This window comes from Andrographis paniculata, unplaced genomic scaffold, assembly GCF_009805555.1.
Source record: "Andrographis paniculata isolate CXL003 unplaced genomic scaffold, ASM980555v1 Contig12END, whole genome shotgun sequence".
NCBI lineage: Eukaryota > Viridiplantae > Streptophyta > Magnoliopsida > Lamiales > Acanthaceae > Andrographis > Andrographis paniculata.
In genome coordinates, this window is record NW_026137402.1 from 3,621,716 (window position 1) to 3,640,653 (window position 18,938).

Here is an 18,938-nt window from a genome sequence, read left to right on the forward strand (position 1 = left end):
TTCGTCTTTGTTGATATATATATAGTATATATATATTTTATATATTGATATATATATTCTACCTAATATATCTCTTGTATAAATATAATATTGTACCCTAATTGTGTTTAATGAAAATAGAGTTTATTTCATAAATCGTAACATGGTATCAGAGCCATCCTTTTTCCCGACTAAATCGAAACAACCCACGAATTCCAGATAGCATATTTCCGATCACTTCCGACCGTCACCGCCACCACCGTCGTCTTCGCCGTCACGAGACCGGCCGGACGCCGGAACAGTTCGGCGAACGGCGGCGCGTGAGAGTCACACGCGCCCGACGTGTTTTTCCGGCCGGACGCCTCGCCGGCGCGTGGGGGCGCGTGCGGCGGCCGTTGGCGGCGATCTTTGCACCGTCGTGTTCGGAATTTGATTTCCTCCGCGATGGTATCTTCACTTCCTCGGTTTGAGCAGTTTTTTGTATCCGGTTGACTTTTTGTGTTTCGGGTTTTGATTCGGTTTCTTTCGTTTCGGCTTTCGGCTTGAGGTTTGAGATTCTGTTTTCTCTTGAGTTTCTATGGAAAAGATGGATGTACATATTCCGATCAATGTTGTTTTGTCTGGAGATAATTACAGTTTGTGGGCACAATCGATGAAAAGTTTTTTGATAGGTCGGAAATTGTGGCGAATTGTTACGGGAGATATAGTTGCCCCCATTGCTCCAGTCTCTATAGGAGAAGTTACGCCTACCGCCACAGTTGTTGAATCTTATATTGAAAAATTGGAAGATTGGGATAGTAAAAACCATCAAATTCTCACTTGGTTGCGCAATACTTCCACTCCGGCGATCCATGTTCAGCTTGCCCAATTTGACACTGCCAAGGCAGCGTGGGATTTCTTGGCAGTCCGCTTCCGTGCTACTGGTTTGGCACATTATTATCAGTTATGGAGCACTCTCCACGATCTAAAACAGGAACCAGGACAATCTATCAACGACTTCCTTGCCCAAGTGCAACCCCTTTGGCATCGGTTGGATCAAGCAGAGATCAGTCCTGATCATCTTCGCCTCATTCAGGTCTTAATGGCTTTGCGTCCAGAGTATGAGGCAGTTCGTGCCTCTTTGTTACATCGGCATCCACTTCCTACCTTGGATGCAGCTATTCAGGAGATTCTGTTTGAGGAAACTCGTCTCCACCTAGCTAAGGCTCCTCAGCTTGACTCTGCTCTTGCGGTCACTGCCCGAACTCCTACTCAGAGTCGTTCTCATCGTTGCAAAAGATGTCAGTCCTCTGATCATGACTTCGGTCATTGCCCAAAGGTGGAGTGTCACTACTGTCATGTTTTAGGCCATACTATACAGTATTGCCCCACTAGACCACCTCGCTCTGGAAGTAGTAACTACAAGCCTCGGAATTCTCGTGGACCTCAGTTTGGTACCTCCTCTGTCACAGCCTCTGCTGCGCCTGCGCCTGCGCCTCCTACGATTCAGGACCTGGAAGCTCTTCTTAAACAGGTTCTATCTTCCAATACCGCCATGTCTACCACATCAGGTAACTCTCCTTGGTATTTTGATTCTGCTTGCAGTAATCATATGACCTCTGATATACGCCTTATGACCTCCACATCCACCGCACCATCCTTACCCCCTATCCTTACTGCCGATGGTACCCATATGCGCATTACCCATACCGGACATACATCCACCTCATCCTTATCCCTCCCTGACACATATTGTATCCCTCAATTAACCTTAAATCTGATTTCCGTTGGTCAATTAGTTGATCAAGGTCTCACCGTGTTATTTTCTTCTACTGGTGTGCAGGTTCAGGACGCGCAAACCGGGCGGACTCTTGGGAAGGGCCGGAAGACGGGCCGCTTATTTGAACTTACGTCACTCCAGGTCCCTCGTCCCTCTATCTCAGCTGCCACCACCTCTACACCATCCTGCCTTCAGTGGCATCGTCGTCTCAGTCATGCGTCTTCCAATAAAGTCAGGTCCTTGATTAGTCAGGGTAGTTTGGGTTCTGTTAAGTTTGAGTCTTTTAATTGTGTAGATTGTTCGTTGGGAAAACAACCTGCTCTGTCGTTTCCTCATAGTACTTCCATTGCGGATACTCCATTCTCTTTAGTTCACTCGGATATTTGGGGACCTTCGCCCACTGTGTCTATGAATGGTTCTCGTTATTTTGTGATTTTTATTGATGACTATTCTCGTTTTACATGGATTTACTTTCTGCGGCATCGCTCTGAACTTCCATCTATTTATATGACCTTTGCTAAAATAATACATACCCAATTTTCCTCTACTATAAAAACTCTCCGCACAGATAATGCTCTTGAGTATACTGATACATCATTTCTTAGTTTCTTATCTGATCAAGGTACTGTTGTCCAACGCTCCTGCCCATACACCTCTCCACAAAATGGTCGCGCCGAACGCAAACACCGTCATATCCTTGATACAGTCCGCACCCTTCTCTTATCAGCCTCTTGTCCAGATCGCTTTTGGGGAGAAGCCGCACTCACCGCTGTCCACACTATAAATCGTGTCCCTTCCTCTGTCCTAGGTAATGTCAGTCCTTTTGAAAGACTATTTAATCGTACCCCTGATTATAGTCTTCTCCGCCCTTTCGGTTGTGTCAGTTTTGTCCTCCTCCCTCCTCATGAGCGCACTAAGTTAGAACCTCGCGCTCGTCTGTGTTGCTTCCTGGGCTATGGGTTAGAACATAAGGGTTATCGTTGTTGGGATCCTATTTCCAATAGGCTACGTATTTCTCGTCATGTCACATTTTGGGAGGATACCAAATTCTCTTCCTTGTCTCACTTCCGAGTCCCCTTTGATCGTTCGTCTCCGTTCTTTACCTTGTCCTCTCCACCCCTATTCCCTTCCAGTGACACGGCTCCGTCTCCATCTCCCGCTCCTAACGCTGTCTCGGTTGCGCCTCCTGAACCGCAGCTGATCCCCGAGCCTACTCTTGCTCTCGACTCCGATACATCACCACCACTAGAGCCTGACACGACTTCGATCTCAGCCCCTGATCCTGGCCCTCGTCGCTCCACTCGGGTTAGTCACCTTCCTACTCACTTACTTGATTATCACTGCTTCTCTGCCACCTTGTCCCATCATGAGCCCAGGACCTTTCGTGAGGCGTATGCGGATCCGTTGTGGCGGCAGGCTATGTCTGAGGAGTTGCAGGCTTTGGAGAAAACACATACGTGGGATATGGTTGATCTTCCCCCTGGCAAGAAACCTATTGGCTGCAAGTGGGTATTCAGAATCAAAACTAACTCTGATGGATCTATCGAGCGCTACAAGGCACGTTTGGTAGCCAAAGGCTACACCCAGCAGTATGGTATCGACTATGAGGAGACATTTGCCCCGGTTGCTCGTCTCACCTCTGTCCGCTGTCTTATCGCCATCGCTGCCGCTCGTCGGTGGCCCCTACATCAGCTTGATGTCAAGAATGCGTTCTTGCATGGTGATTTATCCGAGGATATCTACATGTCTCCTCCTCCTGGTTTTCCTACCTCTTCCAAGGTATGCAAACTTCGCCGTGCCCTATATGGTTTGAAACAGGCACCTCGAGCTTGGTTTTCGAAATTTAGCTCTGCTCTACTCCAGCTTGGCTTTACTTCTAGTGATCATGATTCGGCTCTCTTCCTTCGACGTGGGTCAGCTGGAATTACTATTTTATTGCTTTATGTGGATGACATGATTATTACGGGAGATGATGCTTCAGGTATCTCCGAGTTGCAAGCTCATCTAAACCGCCACTTCGAGATGAAGAGTTTAGGGCCTCTTCGGTACTTCCTAGGACTTGAGATCTCCGACACCTCCGACGGATATTATCTCTCTCAAGCCAAGTATGCCTCCGACCTCCTATCTATTGCCGGTCTCACTGACTCCAAGACTGCTCCTACACCTCTTGATTCTGACTGTCGTCTTACTCCGATGGACGGCGTTCCCCTTGATGATCCGACTTTGTATCGTCAGCTAGTGGGAAGTCTCATCTACCTGACTGTCACTCGACCGGATATTGCTTATGCCGTCCATATCGTCAGTCAGTTTATGTCTGCTCCTCGGACGACTCATCATTCTGTTGTCCTACGGATTCTCCGGTACGTCAAAGGTACCCTGCTTCATGGACTTCATTATTCCGCTCGATCCTCCTTAGTTTTGACCGGGTATTCTGACGCTGATTGGGCGGGAGATCCCTCTGATCGCCGCTCGACCACCGGATTTTGCTTCTTCCTTGGCGACTCGCTTATTTCATGGCGCAGCAAGAAACAGACGGTTGTCTCCCGGTCCAGTGCAGAGTCTGAATATAGAGCCCTTGCCGATACCGCTGCTGAGCTTCTATGGCTTCGCTGGCTTTTGGCTGATCTTGGAGTGCCTCAGCCCTCTGCCACTATTATCCATTGCGACAGTCAGAGCGCCATGAAGATTTCGACAAATGATGTCTTCCACGAGCGTACGAAGCATATTGAGATCGACTGTCACCTTGTACGTCATCACGTTGCTCATGGAAGCATCTCCTTGTCTCCTATTTCCTCTGCTGATCAGACGGCCGACGGATTCACCAAACCTCACCTTCCCGGCCGTTTTCAGTCATTTTTGAACAAACTCAAGTTGGGCTCCACCGTTCCACCTTGAGTTTGAGGGGGGATGTTGATATATATATAGTATATATATATTTTATATATTGATATATATATTCTACCTAATATATCTCTTGTATAAATATAATATTGTACCCTAATTGTGTTTAATGAAAATAGAGTTTATTCCATAAATCGTAACAGTCTTTAAATTTACTTTTTCCGTTACTAATGATATTAGAGACGGAATTAATGATGGAATTACATTATCTACGTGATCTTTAGGGACGGAATTCCGTTACAAATATACTATTTTTTTAGTGATCGAACGCGTATCATCTCCATTCTTAATTAACGGCTTTTTTTTGTTGGATATATAAATACTATGTTTGATTCTTCAAAGACACTATATCTATTTGGATCCTCTATTTGGTTCATTTGTCTGGTTCTTCTTATATATATGTATTCAAGCAAAGCTATTAAGGGGGTTTTCATTTGTGAAGACCTTTTTTTTTTAATTTATGAAGTGGGAATTCGCAGTTGAAAAACTTCTGTATAAAAGGCTTGATTGAAAAGACGTGATGAAATTTGAAACCAATTTGTCCGCTACACCAACTCGACCACTTCTTACTGAGTCACAAGCAAGTATTCTTTGAATTCATTTATATGTGCAATATATCCAATAGCAATCTGGTTTAGATATATCCAGTATATTGTATATATAAGGGCATCTCCAACCCAGCGCCATTAATAATTTGGCGTTGGTTGTCTTCAACTAGCCTCAAATTCAGCGCCAGTAATGGCGTTGCTTCCTTTTCTTTTCTTTTTTCTATTTTTAAAATTTTAATTTTTAATTTTTAAATATTATTTTTTTATTTTTCTAAATTAAAAAAAAATTATTTTAATTATAAAAATAAAAAATTGTTTAAAATAATATAAAAAATTGAATACTTGAAGAATAATAGTGAAAAATAAAGTTATAGTCAAAGTAAAATTACTGTAGCAACTGCGTATTTAGAATTAAAATAGCATAAGTAGAGTTGATGGGTCGGAGATGGCTTAAATGTGTATATATATATATATTGTAGATATTTGAAAAAAATAAAATCATATGTAAGGGGTCCAATTACAGGACTAAAAAAAACAGTTTACCCATTAAAAAAATGATTCGATCGATTTTGAAATATTTTATTTTATTTTTATGTTTTAGTTAATGGTAATAAGTATTTATGTATAAGATATAAAAATCATTTCAGATACTGAAATTCTCGAACAACAACAAAAAAAGACTTGGTCGTGCGTGACCCCAGTCTGTACGTTCCGATCACAAAAGTGGTTAAAATTATGAATAGTATCCTCCCGCCCCACAGCAAAATTGCCTACAACGCAAAAGAGGCTATACAAGAATGCATCTCTGAACTGATTAGCTACATGACTGTAGAAGCTAATGCAAAATGTCATCAAGATTGCCGAAGAATAATAACTGCGGAAGATGTGAGTGATGGCTTATCATCGCTGAACTTTACCAACTACATTGGCCCCCTGTCACTCTATCTCGACAGGTACCGCTCTTCTACTAGCTGTAGTTCGAGCCAATTCCCTTATACGGCGCCACTTCCACTGCCAATTAATTTCTCGGCCGGACCTCTCCAAATTCCGGGAACTGATGAATATGATAGAGGCGAAGAGGATGTAGAAGAAAAGCAAGGTTAAATGGATGGACGGTTTATTAAGAATTAAGAACACTCAAATATATTTATGTTCCTTTTTATTTGAATGTTCTATAAATTATATAGATGAGCTCCAAAGGATACTTTGCACGCCACAACTCACCGGGAAATGAAGATCTGTGGTTTTTTCCAATGGCACAATACAAAATTTAAGTGACCAATGCAAAATTGCCAAATATACGACACATTATTGAAAGTAATACTGAGACACTTATAGTCACCTTTAGAGATATTTACGGAGAACACGCGATTCTTTGATAAAGAAGATTTAATAACAAATATACTTTTTTGTCATAAAAAATTGAAAGATGATTAAGACTCCAAACATTAAAGTGACAATATGAACTTCTTAAGATGGAGCCTTCAGAAACAGTTGAGGCTTATATTGGTCAAGTTTTGTCCACGATGAAAAGGAGCATAATGAAGTTCATTGAGAGACGGACAAGGTCGAAAAAATTCTATGAACCTTATCCTCTATATACGAATATGTTGTAGCAGCAATCGAAGGAGGAAATAACACCTTACAAATGACTGTAAAACAACTATCAAGTTATTTTCGACCCCACGAGCAACGAATGAATGAGAACAAGGTTGTTGTACTTATTGAGCAAGCCCTTTGCATAAATAAATAAAAAGTACTTCCTCTGTCTCGGTCTAAATGGGCGTTTTGGGATTTTGTAATAGATGAAAAAATATTAATATTTTATTAGTTAGTGGAAGTATTTAAAAACTAATTGTATGTATAATGGTATATTTGTAATTCAGGTAAAAGTTAATAGTATTTTGGCATTGATGCATAATTATTTTTTACTAAAATAAAAAAATATATATATTTTGAGTTGGGACGGAGGGAATAGATTGAAGGAAGATAAATGATTATTTTTAATTATTCCAAACTTCATTCTCAACTCATAAAACACAATCATAAATCTATATCTATTACCTCGGTCGAACCTAATACACTGCAAACCAGTCACACTAGGCGAACCATGTATGGCAGGTTAAGGCGTCGGAGGTTGAACTCATAACCACCATGAAGTTATGGGTTCAAATCCCTACACCACCAAGTCCAACCCCTAAACCACCAGGAGATTATTTGTTCTATAAAAATTATGAACTTAAGCAATGAGAAATATCTTATGAATAATAATTGTGGGCGTAAGCGAATACAACGTACAGTACATTCACGGAAAAATAAAATAAAAAAATAAAAATATCTGGCTGAAATCTGTTGAAGATATTATCAACTTCGTCTGACGTGGCGCCTAACCACTGATGCTGACACGTGTAAAAGCGCTTCCAAGTGGAGCCTCCCTTCCTCTTTTACTCTTTCTCTCTCTCTCTCTCTCCATTTTTATCGCCGAGGGTTTCCTTTCCATTTCTGTGATATTTTCTTTCAGTTTGTCCGCTTCCATCTACATATAATCAGCATTTGGATTGGATTGGATTCGCTTTGCACCCAACGGAATTGCTCTCCGATGTCTCCGCCTCGCCGTCAGCGGCCGCCGGCAGCACCGGCCTGCAGCGACGAGTTGACTCTGTCTAATTCGGATTCGTCGGTTTTGACCGTACTGAATTGCCAAGATATTTCGCACCGATCTGCCATTGAATTGCCGGTAACTTTTATTCTTCTGTTCTTCGTTGGAGCCTCTCCGATTCCTTAGGAGTGTTTTTTTTTTTTTTGCTAATTTTAAATACTCTTTAGTGTGTGATGCAGTAGTTGTGTGTAATTAAATTGCGTGTGATACTGATGCGTTGTTCGGTCCTTTGGATACAAAGTTCATTTAGGTAAGTGCTAATTTAGCTCATTACTTGAACATCGCTGCTCTTTTTGGATCCTTATGTTTGAAGGATTAACTTAGGATTTGAGATCCACATTGAGATCAAGTGGACACTGTTGTTTGCTCTGGTCAAATTTCAAGTATTTGAAATCAACTGTTCTTAGATTCCGCTGTGTGTGGCTTTAGAGGGAGTTAAATTTCTTTCTGATTATTCTTACTTCCGGTAGAGAATTAATGTATTGACGTGGATGTCAAACACCATTGGTAGACCTTTTGAAACCTCTCTCGATATGGAAGCTACTTTATCCAGGAGTCTTCAAGGAGTAAGTTACTGGTAATGATAAGATGAACCTAGAGAATCTAACATTACTAGGTGGAGATGCAGAGATTTTATTGGATTTGAGGTGAAGTTGTATCGCTTCTCGAAAATCTTAAATAAGACATGGCAGAAATCAATACTTATAAAGAGGTGGGAATTTGCATTGTTTTCTTCGTTTGAGAAGGTTGCACTATATATTGTGGTTCATCATTTGTCAACGCTTATTATTCTAATTTTTAAACAGATCGTATTAATGAGCTGTGGAATTGCTGGGCAATTATATACCTCTTTACTGTATGCAAATAGATTTAAAAGCAGCAATATTTACTGTATCAGTTATCCTGTCTTAGATGACCTCTAAAAGTGAATTCAAGAAAAAAAAAATTGATGGTGATATGAGGTTATTGGTAAGTTTATTTCAGTGAATCCATAAGGCTAAAAAGATTATTCTAAGGTTCCTTCTTCCTGTAGGGTGACTGCACAGCATGGACAGATGAGAAGCACAGTTTGTATATTCATCAGCTGGAAATGTCGTTTATTAAGCAGTTGAACCACTCAAAGTATTTGCTTCAACACTTCTCGTATATGAGTTGGAGAGATCTAAATATTGCTGAACAACACATCAATACTAGCCATTCTTCTGAGCAGGTCAAGAAATGCATTTGAAGCCCTTTTATTGTGTGATTTGTAAAATCTTTATTTCAATTACATGCTTCAGAAAGTAGAAATTTATACCTATTTCCTTTGCCTTTACCAGTTTCAAATTGCTAGGAATGTAAACTCGCAAAAGAGGGGTCGGGTGTGCAAATACCAGCATAATGGCAAGCAGTTTGCTCCATTATCTGGTCAAAAGCTTGGTGATAGTGTGAAACTTGGAATAAGGAGGAGATATTCCCATGGGTTAGCATCATTGACGCAAAAGTGTTCTTCTAGAAAACCAGCCCATCAGGATTTATTTCACTTAACACGAGGTGACTTAACTCCTCCTTGTAGATCACATGGTTGCTCATCTAGTTTTCACTGTTTCCGATATGATATTTTCTTGTGCGTATGCTTTTATTTGATGGTTTTGGATTCATTGACAAATTTGATACTACACCAAGGATAGCAAAGTTCGTAGTTGAATGCATGTTAATGCGAGGCGTTATCTGCCTTTTCATTATTCCACTTGAGCATGCAAAGATAAAACTCATCCATCTCATGCTTCAGTTTTTATGTGTAACCACCCAACATGTCTTCAAGTTTCATCCTTGTCATTTTTTGCCGTTTGACTTTCATGACAGCATGTGGTTCAGAACAGATAAACCTTCGCCAACTTTCATGTCCTGAAAGGTCTCTTCTTTTCTTACTTTAGTATTTTCCATCAATATTTATGAGAAGTTAGTGTGGTCAGCAATTTTTGTCTCAATGCTATTTAGGCCTTGAAGCTGTTTGATTGTAATCGCTGTCTGTCTTGAAAGAATTACGAGTTAATCTATGCAGTTGACTGAAGAAACTTATGTTTGCATTACCATATCATCTTGATAATTCGATTATGCTTTTCTTGACATGTTTACGTAAGTTGATGCCGCTTTTTGACATTTATATACCTGACAAGGTGAATAAAATAGGATATGGAACTTGATAGTTGAAAGTGATGAAAGAATGTGCTGTTTTATTGATTCCGTGAATACGCATTATTAGGATATAAAAATAGGCTGATGCTTGTTATTGTAAAAGATTGATTAATCTTATGTGATAAAAATTAGTCAATATACACAATTTTGAAACTTTTTATACTATTTATCAACATTAATATTTCTAAAAAAAACATCATAGCAAATATCTGTTATTTTTCACGAAATATGACACCAAATACTCAACTTTTTATTATTTCAAAAAGTCGAAAAGCCTCTATGTAATGGATAATCTGCATTTCATACTATTGAGCTTCTCCGATAGTAAGAAAATAATAAGGATTAGGGTTTGACACGCAGGAACATTTTGCTTGTGCCTACTTTTGGGGTGGCTTATAATATTTGACATTAATAAATGAACGTAAAATCCGAAGACCCCATGTCTTTCTTATTCCCGAATGAGATCAATTTGTGCCACTTTTTTGCATATGCTAAATATTTGCATTGTTTGCGGAAGTGCAATTATTGCATAGTCCTTTTTTTTGTTGTATTATAAAAAGTAATCCATATTTCTTCATTTTCTGCAGAGGGGATGGGTCAAAATTTTTCAGATGAAGACAACAGCCAAAGTGAGCCAGATTCCGACCCCTCGACAAAAAGGCTGAAGCCGGCTTTAGCTTTGGTCGACACTTCATCTCAGAATCAAGTAATTTCCCGAGCTATTTTTTCTTAAATCAATTCTTTTTATGTACATGCTTACGCTTCTTGATTCAGTTATCTGTTATTTCAGATCATGCCCTCCAGAAAATGTCTCAGCAGAAGAATATTCAATCATCAACAGCCCAATCCCGGGTCATTGATGCATCAAAAATCTATCTCGAATAAAACTGAGAGGTCTGTCTATCCCTTATCCTGAAATCCTACTTCAACACAGGAACTATCTCGGATTTTTCACTCTCTGTCACTAAAGCACGAGCAGAAAGCCCAATCCAGGTGATTTTTTTGGTGCAAAAGATCTTATGCTAGCACAAGGTAAATTGTTACATCTACTGTTGAGATATAGATATAGATGTAAGATATATATATATATATATATGCATATCTATGTGTGTGTGTTTAGCGTCGCGGACAAGAGGCTAGTGATTTACGCATATGAGCGTGTATATATATATCGGTTTCTTTGCACGGTGAAGTTTGGAGTTTGGGATTTTTTGATTGCCTAGTTAAAAATGTATATACAATTTTTTGGTGTAGTTTTGTTTTGAGATGAAACGACCAATGTTTTGGTGTAGTTAAAAATGTATTACGAGAGATATATTCAACAATGATCTACATGTTATCCTATCAAACACGAGCTACTTGGTTTAGAAGAAAATAATTGTTCGTAAATGTAACATCAAATGGGCTTATGAGATTTAGAAAGGCAGCCTTGTCTCAAGTTTGAAATTCAGCTGATGGCTATTTTACATTTTTTTTTTTTTTGGAATAAGAAATAATAGACGAGTATAATATGATCTTGGTATTGTTGTTCTTGTAATACAAAGCAAATTTACTTTTTTTATTTTTGCAAGAATTAGAGGAATTTTAGTATTTGTATATAAATTATTTTTACTGTAATAAAAAATTAATATTTTATAGTAGGTGGACCGAAATGAAAAAATATATATATATATTGAATTGAGATTGATAGAGTATTAATTGGTATTCTCTTGGTTCATTTTAAAAGTATATAAAAAATATATATATAATACTCTCTCTGTCCACGTAGAAAGTAAATATTTATTTTTTACGCTGTATTTAAGAAATAATAGTATTTTAATTATAATGCGCAGTTAAAAATAGTGTAATAATATTTTTGTCCTTTCTTTTTGGTGTAAAAGTAATTATGTGAGGTAAAACAAGGGTATTTGTAGAATAAAAGTGAGGTATTTAATCAAATATTTATTTTGTAATTTGACATCCCAAAATAGAAATATGTATATTTTTTTTAGCTGGACAGAGGGAGTAGTATTTTAATTGTAATAGACCGATAAAAGTAGTATAAAAATAATTTATTTTTATTATATTTATAAGAAAATAATGAGATTTGTTGTTACTTAAAAAAATAATTATCTTGTAATTGAATAATTTAAAATTAAATTATACAATATATACTTTTTTTTTGTAACATGAAACTCATAGTGGCTATCTGAATACGCACACGGGCTAAATTCTCCGCCTAAGCTAACATATACCAATTTCTAAGTAGACTTTGGAGCATTGATTAGTTTGTTCATACTCCTGTCTACATACAAAGTATACATTTATTATTAGCGTCGTATTTAAGAAATAATAGTATTTTAATTATAATAGATAGTTAAAAAGTAGTGTAATGATATTTTTGTCCTTGCTTTCTGATGTAAAAGTAATGATGTGATGTAAAATAAAAGTATTTATGGAAATAAGTGAGGTATTTAATGAAATATTTACTTTGTAATTGGACGTTTCAAAATAAAAATATGTATATTTTCTAACTGAACGGAGCGAGTATTTTATTATAGAGAAGACTTCAGCATTGGAAATGTTGAATAACGTGTATGCGAGGACAATTTCATAGGTGTATATATTTTTGAATAACTTAGTATAGTTTTTTATGTTTTTTTTTTTTTTTTTAATATGAATAAAAATCATTATTTAGAATTGTTTAAATGTTAAGATAACTTATTTTTTTAAGTGATTGTATAATACAAAAAAAAATATATGTATATATATATATATTAGGTAGGTCTGGTGGGGTATGCTTTTTTAGTGTTTTTTAATTTTAATTTTTATATAAAATAATTATTAAATATGATATTTATTTTTTTATTATTAAATAACAGCTGATACGTGCTTTTTTTTTTCATAATGAGACATACTTTTTATATTAATTTGTGTAAAACAGTTCGATATATTTTTATTTTTAATAAAAGTTCAATATTAAATATATTTTATAAATATAATTTAATTTAATTAAAAAATTTTAATATTTTAAAATTTTTATTTTTTTTCTTTAAATTTTTAAGTAAAATTATTCAATATTTTTTTATTTTTATTTCTTTTAATTTAATTAAAAAAAAAGTAATCATATAATATTATATTCTTATTTCAAGAATACTAGTAATAATAACATTAAATAAAAAAAATATCATAACATATTTTTATAACTTAATAATAGAAACACTTAATTTTATTCAATTTATTCACATAATATTTTTCAATGAAATATTTTTATATAAATATTATTAAAAAAATACAAATATACATATATTAACATAATACTACATGTACTATTATTTACTCATAAAAAAAATTAATTATTCAATATAAAATATTATTTTTATATTATCAACCCAGTTTTATACTTTACACAAAAAATTAATTTATCTAAAAATGTTGAGTGAACAGATTTATTATTTCCTTCTAATTTGAATATATTTGTACTATTCGAGATTTTTATAATAGATTAAAAAATAATAATATTTTATTTATCAACGGAAGCATACTGTGTAACTATACATAATCGTATATGTAATAATATATTTGTAATTTATCAAAATTTAGAGTATTTTGATATTAATATAAATTATTTTTACTTAAATAAAAAATACTTTTAAATTGAATAAATAAAAATAATAATAATAAAATATTTTGAATTAAAACGAACAAATATTTCATCTGTCCCCCGTAATTTCTATTATTTTTTTTTATTCTTATGTGTCTGTATTATTTTTTTTTTAAAATATAATTATACGCTTTAATCATATTTTAAAATTTAAAATTTAAAATTTTTTATTTTAATTAAATTATTTATTCATAATTATTTTTATTAATATATTTTTTAATTATTTATTAATTATCTAAACATTAAAAGTGCATGATTAAGCTAAATTAAAAATCTGAATATGACAATTTAGTTTATTATTGACCAGAATTTGTCGACAGAAAAACAGGTGGATTATCTAGTTTAAAGTTTATTATTTTTAAAATAATAAAAGGTATACAAATTGACCGACTAACCCGTAATACTAAGCTGTAAGGAATCGAATCAGCGGGCTGGAGGAGGGTATTTTCGTAAAACCACATCAACTATCGAAAATGACCTTTAGCAACGTCCAAGAGTTGCCTCCTCCCACCACTCAAAAACGCCTTTAAATACCCATCCCCGCCGCCTCCAAATTTCCCACCACCGCCTCCGCCGCCGCCGCCGGAAAAATAAATCATCTCAAATTTCTTCAACTCTCCCGACCATGTCATCACTCTCAGCAAAACTAATAGCTCCATCCTTCCCAAACCCCAATCATAGACTCAGCACCCCCAAACTCCAGGCCACGCCGCCGCAGACGGCGGCGCCGGCGCCGGAAAAAACCGATTCGGCGAGGCTGGATCCCCGGACGGAAGAGAAGGACGGATATTTCGTGGTGAAGGAGAAATTCCGACAGGGGATAAACCCTACGGAGAAAATCAAAATCGAGAAGGAACCTATGAAATTATTCATGGAAAAGGGGATCGAGGAGCTGTCGAGAATACCTCTGGAAGAGATGGAGAAGTCGAAGGTGAGTAAGGACGACGTCGATGTCCGGCTCAAATGGCTGGGACTGTTCCACCGGCGGAAGCATCACTGTAAGTTTGGTTAATTTATTCGATCTGATTCTGATCTGATCTGATGATTGATGATGAACAGTGTTTGATTGTTGCATAAAATGCTTTTAACTGGATTGAATCGTGTGTTTTGGAATCGGATCGTCAATTACTACTCTGTTAAAATTTTATTTTTTTTTTTGTGTCTTGTATAATAATAAATATTTTTTTATTTCATTTAATTTTTTATTTTTAAATATTATTATTATATAAATTAAAAAAATTAAAAAATATTTTTATTAATGTCTTATAATAACAATAATAATAATAAAAGAATATTTGTATAAAAAATATTGATCTATAGTACAAATTAAGACGTAAAAGCTAAATATAATCTTAGAAGTGGATGGATAAAGTACTTAACTAATATAAATTAATTTAATTAATATTATAAATAATATATAATTTATTAAAAAATTTTATTTTTATTTTTCTTTTAAAAATGTTAAATATTTTTATTTATATTTAAAATTTTATCTTTTTAATGATATTAATTTAAGTCGATTATAAATAAATAAAAATATTTTTTTAATATTTAAATACATATTTAATTTTTTAATCATATATATTAAATTTTATTTAAAATTATTAACATTAATTATAAAAATAATAATAAAATAATATTATAATTTATTATTATTAATTAATTAATTATTATTTTTTTAAATACGATTTCGTTAATGAAAGTGTTCAATTATGTTGGGATAGACAGTGTATTTTGTTTGGAAATTGAGTTTGATTTTGATTTAATTCAATTTTTTTTATTTAAATAATATTTTTTTGTGATATTTTGACTTTGTTATTGAATAATATTTTTAGATTGCGATTTTAAAAAATAATAATAATAATATAAAATAGTTTAAACAAAAGTAAAAAAATCAAACAAAAATTTTAAATATTCATTACAAAAAGTCAATTATTCAATTTAAATAATATTGTACTGTATTTTATATTTTTGACATAATTTATTTTATTACGACACAAAAAATTATTTCATCTAAAATTATTAGATGAATGGAGTCTTTGTACTCTTTTCTTCCGACCACTATTAACATCATTTTCGTTTTGTCTTTCTTATAATAATGGATATTTTATATTTTGAATAAAATTTACTAAATTAAAATATATTTAATAAACATAAATTAACTTAATTAATTGCATAATACAGTAATATTATGCATCTATCCACTTAAAATTCTTTTATTTATCTTTTTTTTCACAAAAAAAAAAATATATGTACATTTAAAATTTCACCTATTTTATAAAAATTAATTTATATTAATTATAATAAATACTAATATTTTTTATTTACTTATATTATAGAAAATTTTATTTCTACAAAATGATATTCCTTCCGTCTGCCTCTAAAGGTCACATTTAGATTTTGCGTTATTGTATTAACGTTAAAAATATGCTTATATTTGTATAATTTTTTGTACAAATATCCTTCTATAAGTATTATAAATCACTAATGAAAATATTTTTGTAATATTTTTTTAATTTATACTATATTTTGATATAATAATTAATATTTAAATATAAATATACAAAAAATAAATGAGACTCTTAGAGCCGGACGGAGATAATATTAATTTTTATTGCAATATAATTTTAAAATATTTAAAAATATATTTTATCTTTTCAATTATATATATTAAATTTATTTTAAAACTATAACATATATAATTTTAAATAAAAAATATACATATAGTAGTGTTTGGTTGTGTTTTAATAGGCATTTAATCTAATATTTTGAATCTTTTGTATACGTATATTTTAGAGAAACAAAATAAATAAATCATCGCACATACCATTGTGTATTGAATCTCATTTGACTATTTTTATTACAACCGTTGTGTAGTAAATTGATCGAAGCTATCTATCCATCTATGTTCATGGCTTCTTATTTCTTTAGATGGTCGATTTATGATGAGGTTGAAGCTCCCGAACGGGGTTACGACGAGTGCCCAAACTCGGTATTTGGCGAGTGTCATTCGGAAATACGGCCCCGACGGATGCGCCGATGTCACAACTCGTCAAAATTGGCAAATCCGGGGCGTCGTATTGCCCGATGTGCCCGACATTCTAAAAGGGCTCGATAAAGTCGGGTTGACGAGCTTGCAAAGTGGAATGGACAATGTGAGGAATCCCGTCGGGAACCCTCTCGCCGGAATCGATCCCCATGAAATCGTCGATACGAGGCCCTATACGAATTTGCTTTCGCACTACATTACCGGAAATTCTCTCGGCAATCCCGCCATTACTAACTTGTAAGTTTCAATTAAGCGAATTATCAGTTTTATCGTAATTTAACTGTGTTAGAAGACTATATAGCTTAAATGTTTAGTTGAAATGCTCATTTAATGAAATGGGCTCGATTTGCTTGTAAATTTTGGATCTGGGAGAATATAATGATTTAGGACGCGTATAATATATGTATTTTGTTATGAGGTTAGGATTGTTGACGGTACTTTTTCTGTAGGCCGAGGAAGTGGAACGTGTGTGTGATAGGGTCGCACGATCTCTACGAGCATCCACATATAAACGATCTTGCATACATGCCGGCGACGAAGAATGGACGGTTCGGATTCAATATTCTTGTTGGCGGATTCTTTAGTCCCAAAAGATGCGCCGAAGCGATTCCTTTGGATGCATGGGTTCCCGGCGACGACATCATTCCAATTTGCAAAGCGATACTTGAAACTTATCGGGATTTAGGGTCTCGAGGGAATAGACAAAAAACAAGAATGATGTGGTTGATCGACGAACTCGTGAGCAACGCCTATTTCTTTTATCTTTATAACTATTTCACCTAAAAGTTTAAGTTGATATCAGAAATTGTGACTATTTCACTTGAAAGTTTAAGCTAATTCTAGAAATTATGCTTATTTCATATAAAAATTTAAGTTGATATAAGAAATTATGATTATTTCACCTAAAAGTTCAAGTTAATACTAGATTAAGCTGATACCAGAAATTACGTTGTTGATGTTTCTGATACAGGGCATCGAAGGATTTAGAGAAGAAGTCGTAAAAAGAATGCCTCGACAAGATTTGGAGAGATCGTCTTCGGAAGACCTAATCCGGACCCAATGGGAGCGTCGACAGTACTTCGGAGTTCATCCTCAAAAACAAGAAGGCTATAGCTTCGTCGGGATCCACATTCCCGTCGGGCGACTCCAAGCGGATGAAATGGACGAGCTTGCCCGTTTGGCGGACACTTACGGCTCGGGAGAGCTCCGTCTTACCGTCGAACAAAACATCATCATCCCGAATGTCGAAAACACAAAATTGAATACACTACTCGACGAACCCCTCCTCAACGATCGATTCTCGCCCCGACCGCCGCTCCTCATGCAAGGGTTGGTCGCGTGCACGGGCAACCAATTTTGCGGGCAAGCGATAATCGAGACGAAAGCGCGCGCCCTTAGAGTGACGGAGGAAGTTCAAAGGCTCGTCTCGCTTACGACCCCCGTGAGGATGCATTGGACGGGTTGCCCGAACACGTGCGGGCAGGTGCAAGTCGCGGATATCGGGTTCATGGGATGCATGACTCGGAACGCGGACGGGAAGGTCGTCGAAGGCGCGGACGTGTTCGTCGGAGGTAGAGTCGGAAACGAGAGTCACTTGGGAGAGGTTTATAAGAAGGGCGTGCCTTGTGATGACTTAGTCCCTTTGGTTGTCGATATGTTGGTTAACAAATTTGGCGCTGTGCTGAAGGAGGGCATCGACGTCGCTCAAGAAGAAAATCGAGATTTATTAAATTAAATTTATGGGTTTTTTCTTTAATGTTTTTATTGTCTTCAAATTATATGTTTTTAAATAAAAATATATTGGATAGGTAAGAATAGTTGTATGGCTTTTAAAATAAGAAATTTAAGATATGTTTTGGTCCGAAAATTGAAAGAAGAAAATTAGAAAAAATTTCATTTTTTTTTTTCTTCTTTTTGAGTGAGAAATCAAATTTGACAAATTAATTATTTTTATTTTTATGTTTTTATTTATATATATAGAGTGATAAATGAATATGATGATGTATATTTATATTTTTCCATTTTTTTGTATTATGTAATTTTTATAATTATATTATTTCAATTTTATAAAATATCGTATCTAAACTAATTATGGTTTGGATTGTCCCTTTATATATACTCATTTTTTTTTTAATTAAAAATTTATTTTAAAAAAATAATCCTAATTTTGATTTTATTTAAAGATTCATTATTTATTTGTTTATTATGTAAAAATCATATAA

The 18,938-nt window shown here is 34.8% G+C and overlaps 3 protein-coding genes across 5 annotated transcripts; all 3 read left to right on the forward strand.

The window, feature by feature from the left end:
* Positions 1 to 5,922: 5,922 nt before the first annotated feature.
* On the forward strand, positions 5,923 to 6,291 carry LOC127252895 (nuclear transcription factor Y subunit B-6-like). Its single transcript, XM_051277274.1, has one exon. The coding sequence runs from the start codon at positions 5,923 to 5,925 to the stop codon at positions 6,289 to 6,291; it is 369 nt and encodes a 122-aa protein (XP_051133231.1).
* Positions 6,292 to 7,636: 1,345 nt separating this feature from the next.
* LOC127251860 (cold-regulated protein 28-like) lies at positions 7,637 to 11,296 on the forward strand. 3 transcript variants are annotated; one of them, XM_051275789.1, is made up of 5 exons: positions 7,637 to 7,924; positions 8,880 to 9,056; positions 9,166 to 9,379; positions 9,692 to 9,740; positions 10,612 to 10,669. In XM_051275789.1, the coding sequence occupies exons 1-5, from the start codon at positions 7,787 to 7,789 to the stop codon at positions 10,637 to 10,639; spliced, it is 606 nt and encodes a 201-aa protein (XP_051131746.1). In that variant the 5' UTR covers positions 7,637 to 7,786; the 3' UTR covers positions 10,640 to 10,669. The 3 variants fall into 3 exon arrangements, with proteins under 3 accessions (XP_051131746.1, XP_051131739.1, XP_051131730.1); XM_051275782.1 differs by lacking the exon at positions 9,692 to 9,740 and adding an exon at positions 10,799 to 11,296 and having other exon boundaries at positions 7,638 to 7,924; positions 10,612 to 10,730; XM_051275773.1 differs by lacking the exon at positions 9,692 to 9,740 and adding an exon at positions 10,815 to 11,296 and having other exon boundaries at positions 7,639 to 7,924; positions 10,612 to 10,730.
* A 2,896-nt stretch (positions 11,297 to 14,192) lies between these two features.
* On the forward strand, positions 14,193 to 18,625 carry LOC127254571 (ferredoxin--nitrite reductase, chloroplastic-like). Its single transcript, XM_051279743.1, has 4 exons — positions 14,193 to 14,665; positions 16,599 to 16,953; positions 17,166 to 17,454; positions 17,687 to 18,625. The coding sequence occupies exons 1-4, from the start codon at positions 14,293 to 14,295 to the stop codon at positions 18,449 to 18,451; spliced, it is 1,782 nt and encodes a 593-aa protein (XP_051135700.1). The 5' UTR covers positions 14,193 to 14,292; the 3' UTR covers positions 18,452 to 18,625.
* Positions 18,626 to 18,938: the final 313 nt, after the last annotated feature.